At 42.9% G+C, this 19,608-nt stretch overlaps 1 protein-coding gene across 1 annotated transcript in view; it reads right to left on the bottom strand.

The window, feature by feature from the left end:
* The window catches only part of POLG (DNA polymerase gamma, catalytic subunit), a 29,577-nt gene extending 12,612 nt beyond the window's left edge, over nt 1–16,965 (bottom strand). The window contains exons 1-15 of the mRNA XM_083411847.1: nt 16,630–16,965; nt 15,086–15,707; nt 13,215–13,401; nt 11,361–11,528; nt 9,153–9,299; nt 8,767–8,846; nt 7,357–7,539; nt 6,511–6,662; nt 5,485–5,608; nt 4,123–4,347; nt 2,493–2,613; nt 2,111–2,176; nt 1,467–1,571; nt 606–766; nt 87–140 (exon numbers count right to left, since the gene is read on the bottom strand). Coding sequence (XP_083267973.1) covers nt 87–140; nt 606–766; nt 1,467–1,571; nt 2,111–2,176; nt 2,493–2,613; nt 4,123–4,347; nt 5,485–5,608; nt 6,511–6,662; nt 7,357–7,539; nt 8,767–8,846; nt 9,153–9,299; nt 11,361–11,528; nt 13,215–13,401; nt 15,086–15,669 — 2,357 coding nt within the window. The 5' untranslated portion in view covers nt 15,670–15,707; nt 16,630–16,965. The remainder of the gene's footprint in view (nt 1–86; nt 141–605; nt 767–1,466; nt 1,572–2,110; nt 2,177–2,492; nt 2,614–4,122; nt 4,348–5,484; nt 5,609–6,510; nt 6,663–7,356; nt 7,540–8,766; nt 8,847–9,152; nt 9,300–11,360; nt 11,529–13,214; nt 13,402–15,085; nt 15,708–16,629) is intronic.
* Between the last annotated feature and the right edge of the window lie 2,643 nt (nt 16,966–19,608).

Below are 19,608 nucleotides of genomic sequence, written 5' to 3'. Positions count from 1 at the left end.
TATTGTGTTGTTTGTTGTTGTAAGTCACTTTGGTAACTAAATTTGGCTGAAATAAAAGGGGAAAAATGACATCTCTGTATGTGTACCTGGTCACAGATCGAGGCAGCTCCCCTTTCTTCAACCACACCACCATCTGGGAACTGACAAAACAAAAGGGAAACAAACTTCAGAAAGCAAACAGCAGAAGCTAAAGAACTAATGTCTTGCATTGGTCCTTGTCTCCTTGCCTAACCACACCAAGTCTCAAGCCCTTAGCAGGCCATAAAAGGAAGAATTGAGCTGAGCTAGCATTTTATCCAGGGCTCAACAAGCCCAGTAATAAGACTGAACTATACCAAGCACCCCCCCCCAAAAAAAACCTACCTCCCCATAGCACTTAGCAAATTGAAGATGACTCAGGGGAGGGGCTCCTCTCTTGTTGAAAAGATTAAAATTTAAAGGTTGGAGTAAAGTATACAAACTGAATGGTTCATGGCACAAGAAGCACATTTACCTTGGTACTGAAAGAAGAACTTGAATTATCACCATACAGCGTGGGAGCGGGGATTAAAGTGTAATGCAGTTCTGCAGACTGGTAATTTAATTTAAAGGCAGTCACCCCTCACCTGATTCTTTTGTGAGCATTTCTCCAAAAGGAGATCTTCTTGTTGATTTCAAGAGCTTGTGTCCCTTCTGTGGCCCCTATGCCAGCTTTCAGGGTGCCATCCTCCATTTTGGGCAAGAAATCCTTAGCAAATGGGCTTCCAACGTTGTTTTCATTCCCATCCTTTTAACAGCAGGAGATGGAAGTTTGCTTTAGCTTAAGGTATCGGTTATAAAACGGGATTAGCCAGCGTAAAACCCTCCTCCCTACTACATATGAAGTTGCCTTACAGAAACCCTTAACGGTCCAGTCCAGCAGCTTCTATTCTGACCAGCAGCAACTCCGATAACTGGATTATGACCTCCTTAACGCTTGTGAAATGTTAAAGAAGCAATGCTTTGGAGCATGGGTAGGATGCATTTCCTTTCCCAAGGAACAATCCTTAACACCACTCACAACATCTGGCAATAGGGATAAAGACTTCTAGATCACAAACTGCATTTTCCAGGCTGATTTGAATACTTGGCACCTCTTGCACATACTTTGTTCTATTCAGAAAAGAAATATTACATTTCCAAAAGAATTTAATAAGAGGCTTCATTTCAGTGGAAAAGGTGCATAGCTTTGAGAGGTCTATAAAACCATAACTACACTCTTATTCCCCCCCCCCAAGGATATTAGAAAAAAGAAAAATAATCAAGTGGAAAAAAATTAGTGTATCCTAAAGGGGTGGGGGAATATTCCCTGTCTGGTGTTTAACATCCTCCATATATCACAGACACTTTATTGCATATATACTTTAATGAATTTCTGGTTTTAAAGTTCAATTAACTGAACGAGAAAATTATCAATTTATTTCTATACACAAGAAATTCCTGCTCACCTTGTGAGGTAGCCTGAAAAACCAGCACCCAGGGATATTGACCTCATTGTAAGGACCATTGCCATGGTGATAATCAGGATGACTCTTTGAATGGTCCAGCTCATCCTGTTGGCAAACCAATGCAGGGTTAGTTGGACCTGAATGTACAAGGATGTACAAGAAAACAAAATAGACAACTCAAGATGTAGGAATGCCCCACCTCATAAAGGCAAAGCAAAAAGTTTTAGAGAAGCATTCTTGATTAGCTATCTGAATGATGTTTTTACCATCCATGCCAGAAAGGTCTCAACCACCTCTGTCATATTTAAAAGGAACAGTCACCAAAAAGTTGTGGAAATAAATCCCTCTCAATCTTTCTAGGAACTCTTGATGCTGCTTTCAAAATTCTGCAATGCTTGATGCCGCCGATTTGCTATGGTTCCTCCCCTCCCATTATACCTAACATCAGGTTTGCTGGAGTAGACAAAAGGTTTGGGGCATTGGGGAACACTCTTCCTACTACCTCCCCAATCAGACGAGCCCCTCATTCAGGCTTTCGCCCAGCAGTCTCAAGATCCACTACTCAAAGCACACAGGTTTAGGCAATACATGAGTACCGATTTCCCCTCAATTACTGTTTTTCTCTCGAGGGGGTATACCATTACCTCACTAAATTGCTTGGTTACAGGATCTGAATCCATCTCCATCTCCGCACGGCTGAGCTCTTCAACCTGGCATGAGGGAAAGAGATCTCTTTAACAGCTAAGATCATTCTCCCCTCCCACATCTACTCATTTTCCTGATCCCCATCTGACCAAGAAGGTCTTTCCCAAGTGACAAAACAAAAACTCTTCGCGTGTAGAAACCTAGCTTAGCTTCATCCTTGACATGCTAGCTTTCTTTATCCAGTGAGTTTTCTTTCTAATATGGAGAAAAATTACTTATGCAATGCCTTTACCAGTTACCTGAAATTGTACAGTTTAGCAAGAACTGCGCCACATAATTCTACTGATCATGTATCACAGCTGTGAGACACACAATTTGTACCTTATGCCAGAAAGCGCTATTTTCTGTTAACATGAGCTCTTCTTCCAGCGTGGTGTCCAGTGAGATAGGTTGCTCTTTGCCTTTCTCCTTGCAGTGTTCCCGGTACAGATGCTCAATAACCCTACAGTTAAGGGGAAAGTAGTTTTGCTTTCACTGAATTCAGCAAATTATCCTGTTTCTTGATCCCATTTGCAAAGCAATGCTAAACTTTGCCATAAGAATGTTACCTGACAAGGAGATTGGTGCACTGGGCCTGCTCACTTTAATGAAAGTAGTTTTTCATTGAAGGATGTTGAGCACTTCACACCTTTACTCATTTGCAAATATCAGACCTAAAAATAGCTTTCCTTTTTGCAATTGGCTATAGTTCAGCCATACAGAAGTGAGATGCTCCTATGCCGACATTTCTACACCCAGACAAGCAAGAGGCACTATTGCCATTCATGAACAAATTCCACTCAAGCAAAACAAATGGAGGATGGAGTGGCCTGGAGACAGAGGCCTGGAATTTGGTCCCCCAGTCCTGAAGTTCCCCACCCCTGGTTTACAAGGCCTAGCTCTTACATGTCATTCTCCAGGGCTAGGGAACATTCCTTACGTCTCACTGCAATTCACTGTGGGGCTGAAAGAAGACAAGGAGGAAAGGAGGAAGAAGAAAGAGCTGTGTGGGGGGGGGGGGCCCTATACCCATCTTTTGGAGCCCCTGGGAAACTCAGCAAATCTGCTATACCCAGAACTGCGTGTGCTGAGTGCAGCTGAATGGGACACAGCTGTAGGCAGCCTGAGGAAGTACCATCTACCTTGGGCCTGCTCAAAAAAGCAAATTTTGCATTACGGTTCCTGAGATCAAAGAGTATGTTGTCATCTATTTCAGGAGACAACTGGATGTCATTTTGAATCGAGATGGCAGACTGAACCTTTTGCACTGATTTTAGCCACTGATTTCAAAACTGAACTCTTCCCACCCCCTTTCTTTGAACCGGAAAGCATCACAGAACAATGAATGAAATGGAATGATGTGTGGACAATCCAGTATAAATCCACAACTACTGCATAAATATATGTTGCAGAACACACCCTGAAAAATCCACCTGGACGGTCCCTGAAAGGTACCAAAGTGAATAAATGAAGCTCTCTCCTGCTGAGAGCACTTTCTTTGCTTGTCTTTGGAGGCAACTGCTTAGGTCGGAAGCAGATTAAAATCATCACACCTGCAGGGTACAACAAATGGGCTACAAAAGGAGGTGAATCTCCTGGAGAACCATGCATGCAACTGCATTTGCTCACCTTCATCCTTTTTCTAAAACGTGCCTCTCACAATTCTCCCCTCTTTTGGGTTCCAAGTATAGCTCTGGTGGCAGAGACCCAGTAGTGCTTTATTCACTAAGCATAATCAACAATTCTCCCCTCTTTTGTTACCTTTGTGTCCTACCCCTTCCTTTGCTGCTTTCCACTCCAAACTCAGCAATTTTAAACTATAAGCTCCTTAGAGTAAGGACCTATCTTTTTTCTGTGACTGTATGATGCAATGCATGCACTGATTGCACTGCATCAAATAATATTATTACTAGCAACAATTATAGACCATGGCAGCTTTGTTGCTCTCTTCACCCCAGAATGCACTTCTTACCTGAAGGGGCAAGTAGGCAAGTCAGCATCTGGAGTCCCCTCTGGCAGGTTGTCACTCCTCCCTGGCACCAGGTAACCCCAGCCGTATTTCTCAGAGTAGTGCAATGGAAAGCCATCCCAGGTGAGCCTCATGAGCTTTGGGGTCACCCTCATCTGAAGGCTGATAAGGCTGGGCCCAGGCACCCAGCTGGGATCATCCAGTCTCTGGCACAGCTTACGATACCACCTATGCAAGGGGAGAGTAGACCACAAAGTCAACAAAAAGCTTTCCTCAATAATGTTAGATAATTGGTTGTTCAGATTAAATTTTATACCAAATTGCTCAAAGGCCTTCACCAAGGACCTGTATGGAAATTCATTAAATAACAATTACATCTCCTGTCAGAGTTGATTTTACACAGTCTAACAAAAGCTACCTCCTCTGTCACTGATGCTTCCAGGTGGCCTGTTCCTTTTTTAAAGTAGAGAACTTTTCCAATCGAGCTGCTAATGGGAGACTCTGGTTGCTGACTCTCTTCTCAATACATTATAATCTGAACGGCACTGACTCAGTTTGAATACATAGAAGCATGTCTCATTGCAGGAAATTAATTATGGGGGGGGGGGCTTCCATTCTACAATGCTATGCTTCGTTAGCAGCAGTAGTAAACTTTTTTCAGGCTGAGGGCTGCACTGGCTTATGGCCAACCCTTGGGGGGAGGGGTTACGTGTGAAACTGGGTGTGGCCAGTGTAAGAAGTGGGTGTGACCAGAGCTCCCGTTCAAAAAGCTGCCTTCTGAGACTTTCCCACCAGCCATTCTACACTACTGAAAATAATTATTCATCATTCATTATTAAATTTAATCATTTTTAAAAGAGGCTGAATTTGGGGAGACTTAGGGATCATAAAATACTTTTGTGAGGGTTGGATATGGGTTGTCGGTTAGCCACCCGTAATCTTCACTATACTACATAGGCCTGTGACCTTGCCAATGGAATTCTGTATGTTCACAGCAAATGGAATAATTCAGACAAATAAGTGGTTGCTTGACCAATCGTCTTGCAAATCAAACTGTTCTAACTTTTAGACAAAAAACATCCACTCAGCATGATAGGAATGTTAACAATTTATTTTACTCTTTTTTAAATGCCAACTGTAAAGTAGGTCTACTTCTCAGGAACGTGGGTAAATCTATGTCTAAGAGCTGCACACTTTTGATAACAGGTGGAGGCTCTCGTGGGCAAATGCTCCATATAAAAAAAAATCCATGCACATACAAAACTAACATATTAGAAGACTAAACTGGAATCCTCCTTCCTGACAAAGAGATGAACAAAAGGTCCTAGGAAGGTCACTGTCTACAACTTCCCTTTAGTAACACACCCTGGATGGCCAGGCAGGTGCTGAATTCTCTTTGGCTGCAAAGCTACAGTCCCCTTCAGACGGTCCAAGCACAATCGGCTCTCAGGGAGTTGCTGTTCTTCCTCTTCAGTTGGAGGTCCCGGATCTGTTTCCATGATACAACAAATCAGGAAGGAATTATTTTTTTCAATGAGTACAGTTGTTGACAAGGCTGTTTTATAACTACAGTACATATTACATCAAAAGGCTTAAGAATCTACGTGGATACAGTTATTTGGTGGCCTGCAAAGCCTATAATCCAATGCAGAATTTGACAGCTAGCAAATTTCTAAAACTCTTAATGGCCAAGAGGAATTCAAATACATGAGTGTTTAATGCACAGTAGCCTAGGGAAGAGTAGAAATGTAACTTTAATGGTCAGGAGAGAAATGTTTTCTTGCTGAAATGTGTCAGCTCCGTAACACTCCATAGTTCTTATGTTCCTCCACTGCCTCTATATTGCACTCCAAACACCTGTGTATTCCATATTTATCCTCCAAGACTGTAATTAAGAAATAAATAAAAATGCAACACCACAGACACCCTTTTTAAAACAGCACCTCTGGGATCTCAGGACTTTTTAAGATTCTCTGGAAATACTATCGTACTTTGAAATCACTTGAGAGCTGGATGCAAAACATTCTGCCTGCAATACACACACGCTGAGGTACGTATTTCAGGCTCGTAAATAAGATTTTAAAAGATGCTTGCTCCTACCCAATTGCAAAGACAGCTTAGCGGAAGGGATCTGGATCAAGGGTAGATTACATGCTTTGGATCCAAGAGGTAACAGGTTCAACCCCTAGCATCACCAGGTCGGCTGGAAAGAACCCAAGAGAGCTATTGCCAATCCGTACAGACAATGCTAAACCAGATAGACAAAAGATCTCATTCCATCTAAGGTATATTCTTTCTCTCTCTCTCTCTCTGATTAAGATTTAGGAGAGAAAGATTACAACTGCCAGTAGACAGTAGCTGTGTGCTAGTCAATTATGATGATGCTCTTACCTTCCTGCCACTCTAGCATGGAGGCTTTTTCCACGACTTTGGGCAATTCATCATTACCATCTTCATTCTTCTTCTTCCCAATTTTCTTCTTCTTTTGCTTAAATTCCTGGAGATCCCACTCTAGATCCCACAACCAGGGATCACATTTGTACCTGTTTTGATACATCAGACCAACCACCACAGGTTAATTTGAAGAATACTTTTTTCAATTTCCATCAGTGAGATCTTGGTCTACAAACTCCTGTTTATTTACAGCAAGGGAGAGGAGCTGAAAGGGTACTTTTCTCCACCATGTCATAGCAACAACGTCTCAGTTTATCTAGAAGCACTCACTGCTGAAACTGTGCCAAACAAATTCCTTTACTAAGTAGCAGTCTGCTTAATGAAACAGTATTGCATTTCACAAAACCCGCAGTCTCAATTCTATCTCAACCTTGCAGTCTTTTTTAAGGGGAATTGCCCCACCCCCACCCCCCAAGCACACTACAGATTTTAATGCCAGAACTAAATGTCAGCTGAAACTGTGGTCTGAGAACCCAGTTCTCCAACTGCAAAGATGAGGGGGAGATGTGGCAGATGTGCGTACATTCTAAATCTTCCACATTTCCCCTTTTCATCTTCTGTCCTGGTCTACCTCCTCAGCTGAGTTTCCCTGAGATGTAGCAAGCATGCAATTGGGTCCCCAACCAGAGGGAGGGTTGAGTGCTGCATCCTCCTTCCAGCTCTGTTTCTGCTTCATAGTGTTCTCTCCTGCCACTGCTTAATGGAGAGCCAGGTTTTCACCAATTATGAAGCTCTGGCTTAAGCAGCAGTGCACTGTAACAGTGATTATGATAATACCCCCACCTTTCCTCATGAAGCAGCTGGCAGGCATTGTCAGCTAGGTTCATCAAGGATTTCTTCATCTCCTTTTGCAGCTCTTCATAAGTGACCTGAGCTTCATCCAGGTACCTCTCCCAGTTCTGATTGACAGGAAGGTAGGAGACTCCCATTTCCAGCATCCCTGCAAATGTGACAGGATGGGGACACCTAACCAAGAAACAGAAAAGGGGGGTAATAACAGAGTGGAGCCAGAATGTTGGAAGCAACTGGACTAAGCTATGTAAACTAGACATCTGTTGACCTTAGCATACAATGGAAGCAGATCGTAAGAGCCTGTCACACTATGCATGACCAACGGACAGAACCAAGGATGGATCCATGTAGATGAAAGGCTGAGGCCACATTGCTAGGAACAAGGTCCAATATCTGAGAGCACTGATCTGGGTAACAGATGGACCCCTTCACTCTCTCTCATATGTGCATGGATGTCATTAATTCCAATGAAGCCAATTAAGTTCTGGAATTGGGGCACTCTTTTTTTTACAGCAAAGTCAAAAGTGTACTCTTTACTCCTGACATTGGGCAGTCCGCAAGGACAGATTGCCCACAAGGGCTATTCCTCCCACCTGGCGGAATGAGATTCCACAAGAGACAAAACATTTTGTGCCTACTCCCACCCCCAAGGTTTTTGTATTGTACAAGCTTTCCCTTCACATTCTCTCTGCCCATCACAACAGATGTTTTATTTAATATGACAATCTAGTACAGTGGTACCTCGGGTTATAGACACTTCAGGTTACAGACTCCGCTAACCCAGAAATAGTACCTCGGGTTAAGAACTTTGCTTCATGATGAGAACGGAAATTGCACAGTGGCGGTGTGGCGGCAGCGGAAGGCCCCATTAGCTAAAGTGGTACCTCAGGTTAAGAACAGTTTCAGGTTAAAAACGGATCTCCAGAACAAATTAAATTCTTAACCTGAGGTACCACTGTACATTGTTTGATGTAACTCACAGAATTATTTGGCTCAGTTTTCCAACGTGCATTGTAAATTCTGGTTAACTATTATCTGTGTTTCTTTCACTGAGAAATTTTGTATATGCACTTGTACCACTTCTGAAGGATTAAGATGTTTGGGGAGATACTGCTTCTTGTTTCTTTCTCACAAAATTGTAACACTGGTTGATTTGTACTGATACTTTACCACCACGCTGAACCTTGCAAGTTTTATCTAAAGAAAGGTGAGACCAGAATCCCTAGCAAGGTAAAATGTAAAGGGGTTTATTGATAATCTAACACCATCTTGTCCCTAAGATGCTTCTGACACACAAAGGCAACCTAACACTATCGGCTAACCCAGAGCAAGCTATCTCATAAATGGACACATCATAAAAAAGAATTCCACATTTCAGAACCTCTCACCACAAATACTCACCTTTCCAAGAAGAGAGGAAGCTGCTCCTGGAATACTTCATAAGTAGCCTGGACATCAAGGGCACAATATCTCATCAGGTCCTTGGAAGGGAGACAGAGACAATAGAGGGAATGGGAGAATAAATTATGTACACCTGTATCAAAAGCCACATATTACTAAGTCACGCCATTGGTCAGTCTATCCTAGTATTCTCCTCTGACTGGCAAAAGCGCTCCAGACTGAAATCATACATCATTCCCAGGTATACCAAGACCCTTTCCTTCACACTATAGATGCCAGACTTTAAACATGGAACATTTTACATGCAAAGAATATGCTCTACAACTGAGCAGTGGTCTCCTGATTCCTTCCCTTAAAAAGTACCATCCCATAGATTATCTCCCTACCTGGAAGTTATTCCTGATGTCATTCATGCTCCCTTTGACAAAGAGTTCCCGGGCTTCTTTCTCCAGTGGCTGGCCTCCAACATATAAGGCATGAACATCTACTAGATTGTTGATGCTACTAATGTTCACCCAGTCCCAGGAGGCAACCTGCAAGGTAGTAAGGCAGCAGAGTAATGGCTAACTAGTCCACAAACCCCAAAAATGCCTACGTTTGGATGGAAAGCATTTAAAAACATTTAAGAAACCATCAGATTGAGAGCCAGTGTGGTGTAGTGGTTAAGAGCGGTAGTCTCGTAATCTGGGGAACCGGGTTCGCGTCTCCGCTCCTCCACATGCAGCTGCTGGGTGACCTAGGGCTAGTCACACTTCTCTGAAGTCTCTCAGCCCCACTCACCTCGCAGAGTGTTTGTTGTGGGGGAGGAAGGGAAAGGAGAATGTTAGCCGCTTTGAGACTCCTTAAAGGGAGTGAAAGGCGGGATATCAAATCCAAACTCTTCTCAATCTATAGAAATAAGACTTCCATTATGATTAGTTCTAACCCTCAGAATGAAACAGAACATCTACATAGTCCAGGATCTTTACAAGAATGGCAAGTCCTATGAGACCTTGTCTACACATGTGAATGAGGCGGCAGAAAGTTGAGATGGAATCTTGAACTGCATTACTGCAGACAAATACTGCATTTTTCGCTCTATAAGATGCACCAGACCACAAGTCGCACCTAGTTTTTGGAGGAGGAAAAGGGAAAAAAAATTCTGAATCTCAGAAGCCAGAACAGCAAGAGGGATCGCTGCGCAGTGAAAGCAGCAATCCCTCTTGCTATTCTGGCTTCTGGGATGGCTGCGCAGCCTGCATTCGCTCCATAAGACGCACACACATTTCCCTTACTTTTTAGGAGGGAAAAAGTGAGTCTTATAGAGCAAAAAATACGGTAATTCCAGTTTTGAATGATCCTCTACTGTACATAAGAAAAAATCCTTCCTGCCAAGAGAAAAATAGCACAGTAGCGAAAAGGTTCTATCCTAGTACTTTGTCAACCATGTCTGTTTTCTATTTATGTATTTTTAAAAAATATATAGGTGACTATTTAAAAATATGATCACTCTGTCTAAAGTAAAGCCATCTATTATACCATCTCAGCCCTTCACCACCTCATTCTGATGTATCTGTAGATCAGACTTACTGTGGCATCCATACAGAAATATAGCTATAGTTTGGAAGGCCTTTGTCGGAGGATTGCCTATGAAACAAAGACAACGCAAGAGGCAACAGAAGTCCATATTACTTAACAAAACTTTTCTCACATCTAGGATGTTGCCAATCTCCTCCATGCTGGCTCTGCACTTCTCCCCTCTACTACCAATTCAGAATGCTTTTGCCAAAAAAATTTCTTCCAACTGTCTATGGTGATCTCTGTCAGTCTTCTACTAAAAACCCCATGGTGGTGGAACTGCATTTTGCAACTTTAGTAAGAGACAAAATTGTACACATTAAGACCTGCAATTGTGAGCAAAGGAGGGCAATTAGTTATTTTGGAAGAGAGAAATAAAGTGTTCAGTCCTAGCTAATGTAACCTCAGGTATAAAAATGACATCTCTATCTACCTCTTTCTCCACTCCTCTCATAGGACAGAGTATTAAAAACCAGTTATTCAAGTGTGATGTATGTATGAAATACAGATAGCACTTTAGTTCTGTAAAGTGCTTTCCAACCATCATTACATTCTCACAACAATCCAACAAGGCCAGACATTCTCATTCCCATGTTATATATAAGTATGATTTGATCAAGGTTGCTGAATGTAGAGCCAGAAAGGACTGACACCCAAAACAAAAAAATAGTTTAAAAAAACTAAAACTGGGTTTGAAAGGAGTTTTACTTCTCAATGTGTACATACACATTTATCTTTGTTTCACTGTCACCTCTAGACAAATGGGATTTGTTAGTTTGCGAAACAATATAAAATCCTAAAAATCTGTTTACCGGAGACCAAAGAGGAGCTAGCATCCAGCCACAAGCAGTAATCCTTCTTCCAAACTGCCTTCTGCTCTTTGGGGGGGAAAAACATCTCCAGTTCAATATACGCTGGAGTACATTACAATCTTATCTAGTGCTGCCGCTTTGCAAGCCCTATAGATATAAATTGGGGCGGCCTTGTGAATAAAAGGAGGGATTAGCATGCAACTCCTCCGTGCCTTTCCAACTCACCTCAGGGCCATCAGTTTTACTCCGTGTTTTCTTGATATGCTGCTGCACCTGTTGCTGCCCTCTTCTCTTGCCATGTTTTGCTGCCATCCAAAGGCTGCGTTGGAATCCTGTTAGCCCGGAGATGGCCATGTGCATACTCATGGTGTCCAGGAAACGCATCTGGGAGCCCTGAAATATTTGTTTTAATGTCACAAACACTGCAAGAGTCATACATGGCAAACCCAAAAATAACATGGTATAGCTCTTGTTATATGCTAGAGACACCTCTTTAGGTTTATCCTACGACATCTAGGATATATGCTATGAAGGCCAACCCTCTTCTTCCTATTGTAAATTATTTTAACTAGTTTTAAAGTTACAGGTATATTTTTATATTGTTATAGCCTGCCTTGGGACCTCATGGTGAAGTGCAAGTAGGAAATCCAGTAAGCAACAACAATAGTGAGGCAGCCTGGAGGATAAAAGAGTATTACATAGAACTTGCTATGATGTATGTTTAGGAGCAGGTCAACTGTGGGTCAAGTTCAGCATCATGTCTTACCAACAGAAGCCATATAGGTACCTCAGGCAGGGATCACAGGCAGGGTGTGATGCCAAGATTCAAACTCAGAGTTCACAATTTAACTACCCTGCTATCAGGTGAAATTCTAGCCAAACGGCTCGTACCCAAACTATACATTCTATCTCCACCCTGAGGATTTGAAATTCTGACTGCAGCTTCTCACCTGCAAAACAGCATCAGAGTGGGGAGCAGGGGGTTAAGGGTGGTGCTTAACCCTTCCCTCTTCTGCCTCTTTCCACCTGCAGCTCCTTCTCACAACCACTTTTTCTCCAGCTAGGATTCCAGACTCATACATCTGATCCAAAGAGGAGCTTGAAACCTTGCTGGAGATAAAAGCGGCAGGTGAATGAAGCATTAATCACCCCTCCTCCTCCGACCATGGTCATCGGAATGTGAATGTATGGTTATTGGAATGTGAATTCGACCTGGCAGGGCCCCCTGAGAAAATTGATGACAGACTGGCAGGCCTGTGGAAATCAACGGACAGACTGTGGGAATGTTCTGTACTGAGGTGTGGAAATGGCGTCTGTCCTTTATGTGATATGGCTCTTGGAGAGAGTAAAATCCACACAGGATATGTTTGTTTTCAACCCGCTTGTGAAGATTATCAGAGATCACAAAGAAAGGAACATATGATAACAACAACAAGATGAGGAAAATAACAAAGAGACTATCTGGACAGAACTGTGTAATTAAAGCAGTAGCAAGAGTGATGTTTGGATCCCTTTCGGAGCTCGAAGTATGGGTACCCCCAACAAAATTTTAAAAATTTGGCTGTATAATTAGGAACTAATGTGATTTGGAATTAATGTGATTTGATTGGCCTGTTAATAAAAATTATTTTTTTAAAAAAATCACCCCTCCTCCTCATGTATGGATTTCCCCTTGCAAATAGTACCCTCCTAACAGCAGTTTGCAGAGAAGCAATGGCTGGGTTTTAAAAATACAAGGCAATAGCAGAACACGTAGCTCTATCATTGGACAAACAACCAACAATACAGCTGCTTTGTTTGCAACTGCAGCATCAAAGATTCACAAGGACTTTGTAATAAAATAAACACCTAGCTAACTGCTGCGGGGAAAATTTTGCTTCAATACAGATCTGCTATTTGATCTGCTAAACTTCATTTCTACAAGTATTTATTTGTATCTTGTTTGTTGTGCAATTTTCTAAGTTATGGCTCATGGCTATGATAGCAACTGAATTGATACATGTTACCACAAACATCTAGCCTTCAGCCACCAATAACAGCTTGCATACAAGAAAGGATTGGAAGACAAAGATGACTTACCTGAATCAGGTACTGTTCTTTGATGTGTGCACGGTCAAAAGAGACATTGTGACCCACTACCAGCCTCTCTTGCCAATCCTGCTTGGCAAGGCTGCTGCTCGTTTCCAGAGGGATGAGATCTGACAGAGTCAACTGGCTAGACCAGGTGTACCGTTCCTCTAACAGTCGCTTGCTACACCATGAGTACCTGGGGAGCAAACACAACCAGCTGTGTGAACTAAAGCACTCTTTCCAGGGCACGATAGAACACCTGAACCCACCTTCATTTCTTTCTAGATCTGAAAATTTAGTAATTTCAGAAAGAACGCTGCAGCATTGCACTCATTTTAAATTCCATATCAATTTCATTTTTGGGGGAAAAAATGTTACAATCCTAAGAAGATTTACTACAGAATGAATCTTGTTGAACTTAGTGGGAGATGCTCAGGAGCCAGCACACATAAGATCACACTACAGGAGCACCTACCTTTTAAAACAACTTTGATTTTAACACCCGTGCTTTAGGGGAGGGTCCCCCGCTGTGTGTAAAGCTTGTCCAAACCAAATGGGCACATTCACACAGATGACTAACCATGGAGAGCAGTGTCCAAATATATCAAGTTCCCAGCAGCTATCACACTGCCAGAGAAGACAAGGACATGGTCATATTAAGAACCTAACATCAAGAATTTGGTGCCTCTTGTTTGGCTCTTCCCTCCCCAAATCCTTTTTTGCTTTCATGCTACGTCTTTGTAATCATAGGGGCAAATAATGTGTTATTTTATTAATTTTTAAGTTGCTTTGTGGGCTTTTCCAACTGAAGAGCAGGGTGAAAACACTTTGAATCACCACCACCAGCATTTATTTATTTTATTTTTAAATTTTAATTTAACATGGGCCCCATATTATATATGTGTACTGAAGGGATAGCTAAACTAGGATTTATAAGATGAAGTTCTTTAGAAGTTTAAGAAAACAAGGAAAATACAGCCTCTTTTTCAATTCTCACTTTGCTTTGAACAAGTTTAGGAGGTGGGAGTTCCAGTGTTCTAATTTAACACTTTTCTGACCGTCCCACCGCATCTGTGCACAACCCACACATCTGGTTAGGAATTTTGCGAGTCAACAAAGAGGGCTTCCTCCAAATATATAATGGAAGGTCACACAACCCCCTCCCCCAATACAACATTAATTGTCTCTTCATAAGCACAGTTTCTTGTTCTTGCTCTTTTACAGAAGCCCAGGAAACTCTAGGTGGAAACATTTATTCTCTTCTGGCACTCTTTCAACAACAGAACCCCAGAAGAAAAGATAGCAGCATGATGTATAAGCGGGAGGGGGGTTTCAGCCCAAGGGCCACATTTCTCTCTGGACAAACTTCTGAGGGCCACATGCCAGTGGTGGGTGGGACCAAAGGCAAACACTGGCAGAGCAACAAATACAAATTGTACTTGTGTACCATAAGCTAATTACAGGAAAGCAAGAAACATTATCAAAGTGCAAGGACACATTTCAATCATTCAAAAAAAAAAGGGGGGGGGATATGAAGCAGGGCCAGGGAGCGGTGTAGCCTTCAAGGGCCAGAAAGAGACCTAGAGGGCTGCATGGAACTGAGGCTCTCCAGCCTTGCCCTATGGTATGAGACCTAGAACTGAATAAGAACAGGAAGTGGTCTAATAGATGTGAGATGCTGATTGATCGGGGGCCTTTGGCCAAAAAGTGGTATATAGGAATAAACCAATGAACAATGAAAAAAGTATTTGGGACACTGGGGACAGAAGTAGCGAGACACTGACTAGGTCATGTTGTTGATGCCTAATAGGTTCTATTTTTATACAAAGTTTGTAGGAACAAAAACTTTCACCCTTCTACCAGAGCTGTCGGCATCTTACCAGGCATTTGAGGAAACAGCTACTGCAAGCGTAGGGCACTGGCCTGCATTCATGCACACTTCCACATCAAACACCAAGGCCCGCTCATCAGGGAAATCAACAGCTGTCTTCTCCCCACTGGGTCCGTATCGTGTCCACCCAGCTTTCCAAGCCCACTCCTGGGGCACTGGTGGGATCCCAAACTGAAGAAGTTCCTTAGCAGCTTCCAGATATGGGAGGCTCTGCTTCTGTGCCAAGATGCGGAAGTGTTCATCGATGTTGGCCCCATACAACTGGGGCAGCTGCAATTCCACATCAGGAAGAGTAGTTGTCTCTTTGCCCCACAAGTCATGCTTCTGCAAGTGTGCCACACTCTTCTGGATGTCTTCCTCTGAATATTCAATCTGGGCACCCCGGAAAATCTGCTCATGAAGATGCTTAGAAAGCATCTGAATGCCAAGTGGATTGATGCGTTGCTGTTTGGGGACAGATCCAGTATCTTGTGCCATCTCCTCCTGAACCAGGCGGCTGGCAGAAGAACCTGAGGACCATCTCTGTATTCCCCGTAATCCGAAGGGACCTGTATTCCACACCAAGCGCTTCATCTTCACTAGAAATGAGCAGCATGGAGGATACCGAAGATCTATCAGGAGACAAAAAGTATTAACAGAATTGAGGTTCCGTGTTGAATTTTTGCCATCTTCCTGCCCAAGATGCTGGGCACATAGTGTTTAAAGTTGTGAAGCGCCTAGACAAGTGTTCCAGATTCAGACAAAGGATTCAAAACCTCACACAAAGCTTGCAAAATGACTTTGGTCAAATCGCTATCTTTCAGTCAGACTGACTTCCCAAGGTTCTTGTGAGTGTAAATGGGGATATGTATAGGAATGGAAGATGAGCCTGCTGGATCAGGGCAACCGCCAATCTAGCCCAGAATCCTGTTCTCAAAGTGGCCAGCCAGATGTCTCTGGGAAGGCTACAAGCTGGACCCAAGCACAAGAGCACTCTCCTCTCCCCTGGTTTCTGGCGACTGGTGTTCAGAAGCATTGCTATCTCCAGCTGTGGAGGCAGAGCATAGTCATCATGGCCACTAGCCATGGAGAGCCGCCATGAATTGGTCTCATCCTGTTGTAAAGCCAACCAAGTTGGTGGCTATCACTACCTTCTATGGGAGAGCTCCCCAGTTTTAACTATGTGCCACGTAAATAAATACGGGTGTCCCGAGCCCTCTGGAGGGTAAAATACAAAAGCAGTCCATAATATCTGTGACTGCTAAGAGCAGCCCCTTCCAAATCTACAATTCTATGAAAACAATGATGATTATACTTGTCTTCTTGAGATGATGATGATAACAATAATTTTAGTATATGCCACCCATCTAACTGGGTTGCCCCAGCCACTCTGGGTGGCTCCTGACTGAATATTAAAAACACAGTAAAAACACCACCACCAACACTTTGGACACCAAACGTCCAGAGGGCATAAGACAATATTTCTGATTCCCAAATTCCCACCCCCCTTCCAAAAAAGAAAAAGAGAGGCATATTATCTCAAAATTTACCTACCCCCCTCAGTTTAGCTTCTTTTCCATGCCACCCAAAGGAGTTAATATTTATTCTCCTCACCAGCACCCCAACCCAAAAGGGGCGCCCACAAATTATCCCCTTCCCTAAATTGGGCTATTTTACCCCCTCCCCCAAAATGGGCTGCCCCTCCTCACAAAAATAGGGTGGTGGTAGGGGGAAGAAGCTATACAGCACCACCACCAGCAGCCCCCACCGCCCGCCCCCTTTCGTGGGTACACGAAGCACCCAAAACACCATGAGGTGATTTTTGCCCACGACCCCAAACTCCGCCCCGCCCCAGAGCTCACGAGGCAAACCTTCCGCCGGCGCGCGACTGGAGTGAGCTCGCCCGACACGGGGGGGGATTATTATATCGAAGCTACCAAAGTGTCCTTTCGCGTCTTAAACACAGCCCAAATATTGAGAGAACAAGCAGAAAATAGAGAAAGCAATGAGTTTGCCTCAGACACAGGCTGTGCTGGTTTTGTTTCCCACCCACCTCCACTTTCTTCCCTCCCTTTCCCCCCTTGACACTCGCTAGGAAATGGTATCTTCCAGGATGGTTTAGAACCAGCTCCCGGCTTCTCGACTTCCTATAGGTCTAGCGGAGACCATGTCTCCAGCGCGGCCGCGTGGCCTAATGGATAAGGCGTCTGACTTCGGATCAGAAGATTGCAGGTTCGAGTCCTGCCGCGGTCGAGAGGGCTTGCAGGTTCGCCGCTGAGTAGGAGGGACTTAGTGGCAAAATTGTATTTTGCTGCTTTTATGCAGTAGCGATTTCTGTGCAGATACACTATATATATTTTTTCACCATCTTGGCAACAATCACTGGCTTCCGTAATTAAGCAATCACCTTGTTCTCCTCCGCTAACATTTGATACCTTTGCATTTTCGCTGTTGCCCCAATAAGCGCCGTTGGACTCAGTCGGGGTTATTTCTGAGCAGACACGATTGCGCTGGAAGTGTTCGTGCGCTCAACAAGGCTCGCAACTCCGTAACAGTTTACGACTCTGCATGTGATTGTGGGAAAGTGTGGGAAGGCGTGTAAACAGCCTGCAAGCAAATCAAGATGAATGCTCAGTGTCGACTGACCTTCCTTGCAAACAAATCAGGAAAAATGCTCAATAAAGACTGGATATAACCTAACCTCTGCCTAAGCTTTGTGCAAGCATATCAGGATGCGTAGTCGTCTGAATTGCACTTAGTCTGAAATCAAGGGGTGCTTAAGTTTTGTTGCACCAGGAAGTATTTTCCCTATTGTGCACTAGGTGGCAGTGTTGTCTGCTACTTAATAATAAAAACACTAAGTTGGTATTTTACACTCTCTGCTAACTTTCAAGCTACAGAAACCTGAGGAATCCTATAAGAAAGCATTTGCTGGCCCTTATGCTGTTCGTGATGATGGGTCTGTTATAAGGTAGGCTCTCCAAAGTGGGCAGCGACATTGCCCTGATGGCCTGGCCAATGCTCCCTGCGGACAATGTGCCCCAGAACCCTTTGCAAAGCTGATGTGAAAAGCATTACCCTGAAAGCTGAAAGTTTGGAAGCCACTGTCCATGTATGTTCTCATCTAAGCTGAGAAGTTGGTGGAGGCATCAAGAGGTTCTCTATGTCTATCTGTGTTCTCTTTCTAGGGTGTGTGTTTGCTGCTTTTTCTTTTTTTCAAAATTTTTTATTGGTTTTCCAAAAATTTTAAACATACATACAGCTTAACTGTACTTGATCCAATCTTAGTGACATTGTTAAGTGACTTCCTCAAAACCCCCTGGCTGAATTTCAGTGTATATCATTGTAACAGTTTTCCAAAACCAATTTTCTCATGAAATTAACTTAATCACTTAACATCTTTGTTTTCATTTTGACTTTAAACATATTATTCTCTAACATCACATAATTAAATCCTAAGCCTATCTGATATTTGTAAGTTTTTCCAATTAAGTTATCTTAGCATATTTAACGAAATAGTCTTTGAATTTCATCCATTCCTCCTGGTACCTCTCCTCCTCCTGGTCACAGACTCTTCCAGTCAGGTTGGCTAGCTCCGAAAAGTCCATCACCTTCATCTGCCATTCCTCCACTGTTGGGACTTCTTGTGTTTTCCAATTCTTAGCTAACAAAATTCTAGCTGCAGTTGTGGCATACAGAAACAGTCTAACATCTTTTGGGGGCAATTCCAAACCTATTATTCCAAGAAGAAAGGCCTCTAGTTTCTTAATAAATATATATTTCAACATTTTTTTTCAATTCATTATAAATCTTCTCCCAGAAGTCTTTCACCTTGGGGCAGGTCCACCACATATGATAAAAGGTACCCTCTTTTTCTTTACATTTCCAACATAGATTATCACTATTATGATATATCTTTGCTGATTTTACAGGAGTTAAGTACCATCTATGCATCATTTTCATAATATTTTCCTTTAACACCGTACATGCAGTGAAATTGATCCCTTTCCTCCAGGGGGGGTGTTTGCTGCTTCTGCCAATAAGGCATATGAATGACCACGATTGTTTCCTCAGTTCCCTCCTGCTTATTGGAGAGCCCTTCAAGCTTCCTGCAAACAGCTCCAAGCATCACCTCCATCACACCCCCTTGGTTAATTAACCCTTCAGTTACAAAAGGAATGATCCCAGCTGTTGCACTTCCAGCTTATCCCCATCACCTGAAACAAGCCTTACTTCCTAGCAAGTGTGTTTAGGATTAGAACTCAGTAGGTGATGGGGGCAAAAATATAATCCATTGGCTTGCCTCTCATTGGCTCTGGCTCCACCTTTGCCTTACTAGTCAGGGCTAGAATACCCAATAGGCAGGCTAAATATGTGCTTTTTTATGCTTTTAAGCATGGAAATAGTAATCATAGGGAAAATCAGAACTTACTACACACTCTTCCTCTATTTTTCTCTTCTGTTTTTATTATTTAGTAGTGAGGAGTGTCATGTGCTGCCCAGGTATATTTAGAAACCAAATAATATTGCAAT

Source organism: Podarcis tiliguerta (assembly GCF_965153285.1).
Source record: "Podarcis tiliguerta genome assembly, chromosome: 14".
Taxonomy (NCBI): Eukaryota; Metazoa; Chordata; class Lepidosauria; order Squamata; family Lacertidae; genus Podarcis; species Podarcis tiliguerta.
This window is presented reverse-complemented; position numbering and strand designations above follow the sequence as displayed.